Consider the following 10,180-nt stretch of genomic DNA (forward strand, 5'->3'; position numbering starts at 1 on the left):
AAAAGCGCCACCTACTGGAAGAGAATGAATGTTCGTTTTCAATAATCCAGTCTGTAGTTTTTGTGCGAAATGCGAAAATCCACCCACATAACCCCATTTTAAATTAATATGATCATTTATACTTCTGACTCACCCCTGGTTTAAACGCTCAATTGTGAGGTTTATTATTTTATAATTGATTTTGTTTTTGTGAAAACCTGTCTCTCAACTGTAAATCATTTGCTATTTCATGGTCTACAACATGAAAGAAAGCCATTATAACATGTGCGTGAAAAATGTAGAAACATTGGACACAACTATGGGGCACCATTGTGCAGCAGCAAGCATCACAACAAAACAGGAACCTTAAGTTTGATCTAGGAAAATGTGTGCAAATGTATAGGGCCCCATTCCTATATTTTGCCTGGGGGCCCCAATTCACTAAATCTGCCCCTGAAAGTGTAAAAGGGCTCTCAGTAGTTTAAAGCATAAGCTGAGGTAGATTTTTGTTCCTAAGAACATTTTAATTATGATTGAATTTATTTAAAGAAAGAGCAACTTGTTCAGTAAACCACTGATTTAAAAAAAAAAAAAAAAAGGGTTTATTTACTTTTTAACTAGTCTTTCCATTAACACCCATTATTTTTTTTTATTTTAGACTGATTTGTGGATGCAGAATGATTTATCGCATGAACCAGTATTAGCCGATCGTAACCATATCCAATCATATTGCGATGGAGGTATAGCCTCCTCTTACGTGGCTTTTCCCCATTCATTCTCAATTACCCCCCACCAAACCCAGCACATGCTCTATGGGTCTGTACACACTCAATGGAGGCAAGAGAGACACGGGCCCCTGCTGTAACTTTACCAGCTGCTGTCACTGTTGGACAGCGTGACTTCAGGAAAACTAGCAATTTATATCTTATGATCCTTTGACAGCAACCAAGATGGCATTGACTTAAATGTTGCATTTGAACAAATAATGCAAAATGACAGTACAGTTCTGTAGCTGTAAAACTGCTGCTTGTGGTCGTTTTGAAATGGCAAGATATGTGCTTGATTTATTTATTTATTTTTTACAGGTCCCATTAAGAAGATACCATGGAGCAAACAGGAAATACATGCTGCCGAGATGCACATGATCAAATTAATTCAGAACCGGAAACTGTGTGAGGTGTATAGAGACTGAACCACTAGCTCTTAAAAATAGAGAGTGCACAGCTTTTGTTTTACATTAAAAATCAGGGCCTGGTTTCTTAAGCCTCGTCTGTGAAACCGGGGGTATATCTCTGCTCTGCAAATAAAATTTTAATTTTGACACCAACCATGTTCTTGTGTTTAGGCCACATGGTTCAAGGGTCTTTATAAATTTGTGAATTCAGTTATATTTTATTATATGTAGTACTATGTAACCTTTTCTGTGTTCGTTATTTCATGTAACTAAATGTTTACACAGGCATTCAAGAGTTATACTGAAGTTGTTTGTTGTACTTATTGGTGCTACGTTTTAAGAAACTGTTTAGAATGTGTCATGAAGGGTTTATGAATTTTAGTTTGTCTTTTTACACTCAAATTAGTGTTATCTTTGAACACCGGCATGAAAGAGTTTATGCAAGAGTTAATTGACTTGCTGACCTACTAATGACCTACTAATGTATTGAGTTTTGAGAAACTATTTAGATTACAGATCACTTGTTTGTCAAATGTTTTTCTTTTAAACATCTGTATTAAATAGAACATCTAGAACACACAAAACAATAGCATTTTTTGTTTGGAGCTCCTATTCACAGTATATCGTCTCTTTACAAACTGCTTTTAAAAATGCACATTTAAAATGTGTTGAGGTCTGTTTACTTCTTTGTTGAGTTCAGTCCCCACAATGACCAAAAACTGGTGTTTAGTGTGTGAGTTCAGGCAAGTAGTTGTAGATGTCGGGGTATTTCACGTTGGGCCGTTCAGTTGGATCATTTTTCAAACAAAACAAAGGTTAGGAAAAGGGGCACTGACATAGACCATAAAATTTAGTGTCTTAATATATCTCCTCCTCAGGGTGCGAATTACGGGGGGGTTTGGGGGGGTCTGACCCCCCTAAAGAAGGCTTTAACCCCCCTGATGGACGTCAAAACTAGATGTAGGGGGGGTCAGATAGAAAGAAGGCTAGCCTACGCATAATATGGAGATTTACTTGTAAATATTAATATGCATTTCTATAGCCCTAACTGATTTTAAAATATAATTTTGGCAGCTCCTGAAATGGGTCGTATTGACATTACCTGAGCGGATACGCTACAGCGCTCATTCAAAGACGTGTATTTATTGCTTGGACGGAGCAAGAACACCTAAAATGCATGTGTAGATTCAGTCGAGTGATAAAGTTTACCCTCTTCAACTTAATGCTGCTGAACTGAATTTATGGAGCAAACCATTTGCTAAAGATAAGGTAAAGGTGTGAATAATTACATTTTAGACACATTGTCAGTAATTTCACCAATGAAAATAAAGTCCTAGGAGAACTGTTGTGCGTCTCAGATCAACACACAGCGGTGTTTCATTAATGAATCCACGTTTTAAATTAATCATTGATTAATTGATTAATCATTGATGATTCAGTGAACCATTCATAAAGGAAGTCACTTGCTTCGTTTCTGAATGAATCAGCCATTTGAAAGAATCGATTGAATGAATGATTGAATAACTCACTTAAGACAGGGATTTGCCGCCACCCACTGGCGCATTTAGTTTTATATTCAGAGTATCGTTTTTTTTTTCAAATAATTTAATGTCACTATTTATTTGTATTTTTTATGTTGAATTAAAATATTTCTTTCTAAAGCACACACTGTTACGTAACATTAACATTGTTTTGTAGGTGCAAGTTCAAATCATCAAGACATTAGTCAAGGAAAACAAAACAAAACAGTACAAATAAAGAAACAAATGATAAATTACAAATATTCTGATGAGTTTATACCAACATGGTTTGTTCTTACCACTCAAGAAATAAGTCCTGTATAAGGTTATCCGATTTCGCCGCTCTGGAAAAAGTAGGTATATGCCCCAGCAGAAAACTGTCAGGATATTAGATTTCATGTTATTTTATCTGAACTTTGATCATCATAACAAAGTTGGTCTTTTTGCAATATCTTTTATGTAGCTGTATCACTCACATTTATAAAGAAAACTAATTCTTAACGTTTATTACCTGTCTCTTGGAGGTCCAGGTATATGATCATATTTCTGGTGAACATGATGAACATACAGACAATATGCAAGAATTGCAGAGAAAACAGCAGCAAGCAGGTAAAACATCACATATAAGACCCATTCTGAGATCATGATGGTGCTGTAGAGTAGCTCAGTGTGAAAAGTACGTCTTCCTTACTCAGGGCCGGCGCCAGCTATAGGCAGAGCAGGCGATTGCCTAGGGCCTCGGGTTTTGAGGAGGGGCCTCCATAACCGTAACATCCCCTATATGCTAGTCCACCAGTCAAGACGGGCAGAAGTATTAGCCTCATTGTTCATTGGATATAGTTGAATTGTCACTCATCTGCAGTTAAACCAATTAATGTTGCAGTTTCAAAGCGGGTCCCGCCTTCTGAATATCTGCGTAACGAACGCATCCTTCAGGTGCTGCGAACTGTGCGATGCAAACGGCTAAATAGGCACCCAAAGAAGTACAGCTCTTAATCAGAAGAAATCAGAAAGAGCTTTATTGCCAAGTATGTTTGCACATACAAGGAATTTGTTATAGTGTCACAAGCTTCCAGTACACGGAGACAACAACAACACACAGATAATAAAAATGAGATGTGAATAAATACACATGCATAAATAAAAACCACAAAAAAAAAAAAAAGAATAAAAGTAATGTCCTTCAGATAAGCTAACACCAACCTCTCAAATGTCTTCATGACCACAGATGTGAGGGCCACAGGTCTGTAGTCATTAAGTCCTGTTATCTTGGGTTTCTTTGGGACGGGGATGATGGTGGAGCGTTTGAAGCAGGCAGGGACTTTGCACAGCTCCAGTGATCTGTTGAAGATCTGTGAGAAGATGGGGGCCAGTTGGTCATCGCAGGTTTTCAGACAGGCTGGTGTCACACCGTCTGGGCCTGGTGCTTTTCTTCTCTTGTTCTAAAATTTAATGTTAAATGTTGTATAAATAAAAAGGTTAATGCAGGCGTGTGCGTTGTTGTCATCTATTTTGGAGTGATTGCAATGTATTCTAAATATAAACTTGTTCTGTAGATCAGCGTGATTTCTGGAAAGATCATTCGCTGCTTTATTACGAGTTTAAAAGAGCGCGAGCGCCGTTGACGCGCCCAGACGCGACGCTTTGAATTTGCGCGTACAATGAATGAAATCGCGTCGGGAGCTGACTAGCAAAATAGCTTCAAAAGTAAAAGCAGAGAAGTTTGTATTCAAAGTTAAAAAGCAAACACAATAGAACATTTTTTAAATTGTTTTTAAATAGATTACCTTAGATAAAGTTTGATTAATATGATACAGTACTGGTCAAAAGTTTGGACCCATTACTATTTTTAATGTTTTTGAAAGAAATTTCTTATGCTCATCAAGCCTGCATTTATTTGATCAGAAATACAGAGAAAGAGAAAAAACAGTAATATTCAGCAAGGGTGTGTTATATAGATAAAAAGTGATAGTAAAGACTTATTGTTATAAAAGATGTATATATTTTTTTAAACATCTTTTTAATAATCAAATAATCCTGAAAAAGTATCACAGGTTATAAAATAAACAAGCACTGTTTCTAACATTGATAATAAATCAGCATAATAGAATGATTTATGCAGAATCATGTGACACTGAAGACTGGAGTAATGGCTGAAGAAAATTCAGTTTTGCATCACAGAAATAGGCCTATATTTTCAAGCATAGTAAAATAGAAAACCATTATTTTAAGTTATAATAATATTTCACAATATTATTGTTTTTTTCTGTATTTTTGATCAAGTAGGCTAAATCCACGCTTGATGAGCATAAGAGACTTCTTTCAAAAACATTTACAATAGCAATGTTTCCAAATTGTTGTACTGTATAAGTAAAAATATACAAAATTTAATGTTAAATGTTGTATAAATAAAAAGGTTAGTAATCATATTTGTTTCAAGTGGGTGAGGGGCTTCAACATGAATGTTGCCTAGTGTGTAGAACCGGCCCTGGCCTTATCAAAATATAGCTTTAAAGGGGCATGAAACCCCCCGTTTCAGCACTGGTTAGTTCTCACCACAGTTTTAAAAAATGCTAAAAAAGTGGGTGTGGTGCAGAGGGGAAAGAGGGGAGACAGACAACACACACAGCTTCGCGTTCTGACAGTTTAATTTCACTCCCATCGAGTTAAAAACACAAATAAATGCACAGCCATTTGCACTCTGCATGGAAAACATATATGAATGCGCTGTTGCACCTCTGAGAACTTTTAAGGCTTATTCTGTGGCGTTTATATAAGCCTTTTGAGGGGTTGTGACAAAGAGCTGTAAAAACGGTTATGCTCACCAAGTGAATGAATCGCGTTTGTGCCGAACTCTTATTACAAAGCAAAAACAAACACTCTTCTTCGATCCATGAACGTTTCTCTCAGTTAATGTGCGCGATGTCATCTCACAGTCTGAAACGTCTGTCATAGCAAATCAACACATGCTGTTGTGAATAATTAAGTGAAGCGTCTTCTCATAGGATAAGAACACGCAGTCTCATGAATAATTTAATAGACACCGACGTGTCATCGATGTACTATTAGTCCATTGCCACGTCACAAATTGTGACGTCAACACAATGTAGATTTTAAACCCAGAAGAAGAAAATAGCGCAAAAAAGCTTGAAATTAACCAGTTTTCTCCAACAGTTAAAATGATCGGATGCTAACATTGTCTTCTATGATGTGCAAAACACAAACACCTCTGCTAAAATCTCAGAAAAAGTAGTCTGGGGTTTCATGACCCTTTAACAACGTCTTTATTTCCGGGTCCTCTCGTCTTCTGACTTGCTTCGGAGTGTTTTGGACGATAGAGGGCAGTGTTAATCTTCTTCCATTCCTACATTTTAAAGGAAAATCAGTGTACTGAGCTCTTGTCAGATAAGCAATTTAAAAATGCTACATGTATTTTTTTCTAGTAGCATATTTATATACATTAATTGTTCACATTGTATAGGATGTAAAGTAATAGTTAATAAAAATAGTTTACTTTAGAGATGAGTTCTTACAATACACAAAGCAGTGTGCAATGTACAAAATGATACAATAAGACAGTTATTTCTATTAAAATAGATAGACTTATAGGCCTGTTTGTAAACACAGTAAAAAGGAAAAAAGAAAGAAAATACAACCATACTCTCCTGAGACTATATTTTTGTGTGCATTTTCCATTTCACTTAACTACACAGTAAAAAGAGAAAAACTACAACTGACTTCAGCCACAGCCTAAGATGAAATCAACTGAAATGAAAGAAAACATTAAATCTCTCAAGATCTCAGCAGAAGATTATTAATCATCTCCACAAACAGCATGATCACCAGCTTCACACATTACTGAGTTTGACTTTTTTTGTCATGAATCTAAACATTTCTTATTAAGAATTAACAGAGGTTTAGTTAATGTTTATTGAAAAGAATAACATTTGAAGTCACCCTTGTGGAGATAAATGTTTGTTTTAGTTGGGCTCTTGACCCTTGACTTTTTGACATTAAGTACTCTCTGGTTGCTGTAGCTGTGTTTATGAAACACATTTGTTATAGCAAGAAGAACCAAGAAAAGATGTGATCAGGTTATATTGACCATTTTTGATAATGAAGTAGCGGTCATGTATAGCTTGATTAACTGATGTCATCAGTAGTGAATGTGTAATTTAGTTTATGTTACTGATCATAACTGCATTTTAAAGAAACAATATGAAGAACTTCCAAAACACTTTGCACACCAGTTTAGAACATCTGTAGTGTTTAGACACGCAGACATCAAGAATTAGCATATGAATCTCAACAATGGTGACGATCATCAGACAGATTCATGTTGCAACGCATTCTGGGTGCACCAATCATAACTTATCCATGGCTCCCAGCATGCATTGCGACAAATAAATTATGCAGCTGCATTGTCTTAGTATTTTCTTTTATTCTTACTATTTGCTTTTATTTTTGTTGTGACTTTTTACTGCCTTGTTTTGTGACTTTCAATAATCATATCAAAATGATCAGAATATTTTGTCACCATTGCTGAGATTCACATGCTGATTCTTCATGTCTATGAGTGCCAGAATTGAAACCTCTTCGTGAACCATATTTCTAAAAGTGGCTTATAAAGTTTTCTAACATTGTCACCTCATATTATAGAACTGCATTAATATAGAAATCATAAAAGCACTTCAGATTTTGATAAAATGCAATCAGAGACTCAGATGCATGAAATTATTTTATCGTAAGTTCTTTGCCATCACATATGTGCTTTATAAACATTATTGTAACAGCCAAAGATAAACTTATATTTAAAAAGTCAAGGGTCAAGAGGCAACTGAAGCAAACACTATTCACCAAAACAAAACAAAAAAAACATCTAAACATTAATTCTCAATAAAGAACTTCTGTTTTAGATACTCCAGAAATAAAGTCTAACTGGTTAGTAATGCATGAAGCTGGTGATGTTGTTTGTGGAGTTGTTTAATTATCTTCTACTGAAATCTTGAGAGATTTAATGTCTTTTATTTCAGTTGATTTCATCTTAGGCTGTGGCTGAAGTCAGTTGTAGTTCTTGTGTTTCTCTTTTCTTCAGTGATTCTGCTTGTTAACAGCAGGTGTTCATCACTAATGCTCAATCAGCACTTAATTAATCACATAATTATCTCATTAACTTTAACACTGCTTCAGTGTTACTTTAACACTCTTTTAGAGTGGGACCATATATGCTCTGAGCAGTGTTAATTTAACACTCAGGATTTTACTGTGTATTTGCAACTAATAGCACTTGATAACCTTACTAACTATATAGCCTATGTTGTGCTTCAAACTGTTCATTACTAATGATTTAATAATGTAATGTAAATGTCTGTGCGTTGTCAAAGAAACAAAACTGCAAAAGAAAGATAAACAAAAGATTAAAAATTATATGAGGACAAAGATTAAAAAAAATGTTTTAAAGTAGAAATAAAAAGTAATGAAATAATGTAAACATATAATGTAATATAACAAAATCTAAAATCTAAAATAAAATACCTTATAGAATAAAATGAATTAAGCAATATCAAATTTGTCGTCTTGTCAATATACCAGTACTACTTGTTATAAATTATGGAATGGCCACATGAGAATAAAATGGTATTCATTCAAAATAAACTCAATTTCAATGACAATTTTAAATGTTTCCATAGAAGCACTTATTTGAAACTGATGCCATCTAGTTTTGTCACATGACATAATTCAGCGCCAACTTTTGACTTCCAACCTGGTTAGTCATTTTGTTCGGCATTTTAATTAACATTTCACGTCATCAGCAGATGATCAGCAGCATCAAAATTAAACGGTTATTGATGTATTGGTATGAACTAAAAGATGCAATGGACTGGTTTTTAAATTTTTGGTTAGATTTATCCTACATCACAAGATGCCCTCCAATGAGTTTGACGTAGAACACAGCCTCTAGCAGTGCTAGAAAAGATCACCACAGTTCTCAGTCTTCAAACAACCAGTTAAATGAAAAGAAAAAAAGCTGATGAATGCTATAATCAGGCCTCCACTCAGAGGGTTTATAGCCTGTGTGGCCTGTATCACTTACATCTGTGGTCTCAGTGGGTGGCAGACAGCACGGGAGTACTGAAGTCGCTCCACAGCCACACAAACAGAGGAAATTTTAGATTCCTGTAGCTCTGACAGAGCAAACAGCATTGAAGTCACTAAGTACTGGCAGGGTGCCTGCTGAGCCCAGACTTCTGACGTGGATCTGAAATAATGGTGTATTTTCAGAGTAGCCTTTCAAAAATTTACCTTTGTGTATATTATTTTGTTTTCTTGACTTAGAAAGTGTTATAACCCTTTTATTTTAGACAGCATTTTAGGGTCCATGTCAGGCCAACTCCTAAAGCTGTTCTTCCAAATTTCTTGTAAGAATGTCATTTTCATTCTTGACATGCTACAAACTGCTGTAGTGGCTTTTGGTGACCCATTTGCATTAGCCAATGTCAATGCATTTCTTTCTAAACAGTACCAGAAAAGGGTTCTTTGGCTTGTAACAATAACAGAACCCTTTTTAGTGCTAAATAGAACCTTTTTTATAGGGTTCCATATAGAACCATGCTTTGAAAATGCTATATAGGACCTTACTGGTGTTACAAATAACCTTTTTAATGATAGTTTCGCATTAATATTAGTATGTTAATATCATTAATATTAGTATTATTTGTCTATATTATTTATTAATATTGTTTTTTACCCCTCTATCGGCCTGGTATTATAATATATTGCAGTGTCTATTAGGGTTTTACATAAAATCAAAAACAACAACAACATGTCAATTAGGTACTTTTTTTAATGACGTGAAATTGTAACAAAAATGACAGTGTTCTAACAACAGTTAATAGCAGAATACATTAATGAATGACAATGGACATTGAACATAAATAAATGCTTAAACAAAATATAACATAAAATAGTGTATTGAAGACGAAGCAATACATAAAGAACTAAAACACAAAATAAGAACAAACAATAGATGTGATGAAGACCAAGTTTCAGTGAAACAATCACAATCCAATTTATTATATTTTCATAAATCTTATATTATTATAAATTCATTGTCTCTTTTACTTACTTCGTGGAGAAGAGGAGAGACGTTTCCACAGCTTAGCAGAGCTGCACACACTTATATGTGACCAAAAACTAAAACGTTAGTAACCGAGCACGTTCCCTATTGATACTTCACTCGTACTGCGTCTTGCTTAAGGCGCTATGGGGAACCAGTACAATCCCGCCGTGCTATGCTAGAGGAACGACTAATACTTGAACTTGCCTTGAGCACCAATGGGGCCCAGAGGGACCAAGTATTTTGCAGGGAAGCCCCGCAGGAGGCGATAGGGCCAAACTCACAGAGGTCAGCCCGGCGCTGAGTAATCGTTCCAAGATAAGTTGTACAGCCTCGGAACCCAGTGGCGGCCAAGCGCGAACAGTGAAGAAGGCAAACGCCTGAAGCACT

At 35.5% G+C, this 10,180-nt stretch overlaps 1 protein-coding gene across 1 annotated transcript in view; it reads right to left on the minus strand.

Annotated features, from left to right (window-relative positions):
• The window catches only part of LOC107747947 (cholesterol 24-hydroxylase-like), a 29,399-nt gene extending 26,081 nt beyond the window's left edge, over positions 1-3,318 (minus strand). Inside the window, exons 1-2 of the mRNA XM_016562569.1 lie at positions 3,185-3,318; positions 2,973-3,050 (exon numbers count right to left, since the gene is read on the minus strand). Coding sequence (XP_016418055.1) covers positions 2,973-3,050; positions 3,185-3,318 — 212 coding nt within the window. The remainder of the gene's footprint in view (positions 1-2,972; positions 3,051-3,184) is intronic.
• Positions 3,319-10,180: the final 6,862 nt, after the last annotated feature.

Source organism: Sinocyclocheilus rhinocerous, unplaced genomic scaffold (genome assembly GCF_001515625.1).
Source record: "Sinocyclocheilus rhinocerous isolate Xijiao unplaced genomic scaffold, SAMN03320098_v1.1 scaffold769, whole genome shotgun sequence".
In the NCBI taxonomy this organism is placed as follows: domain Eukaryota; kingdom Metazoa; phylum Chordata; class Actinopteri; order Cypriniformes; family Cyprinidae; genus Sinocyclocheilus; species Sinocyclocheilus rhinocerous.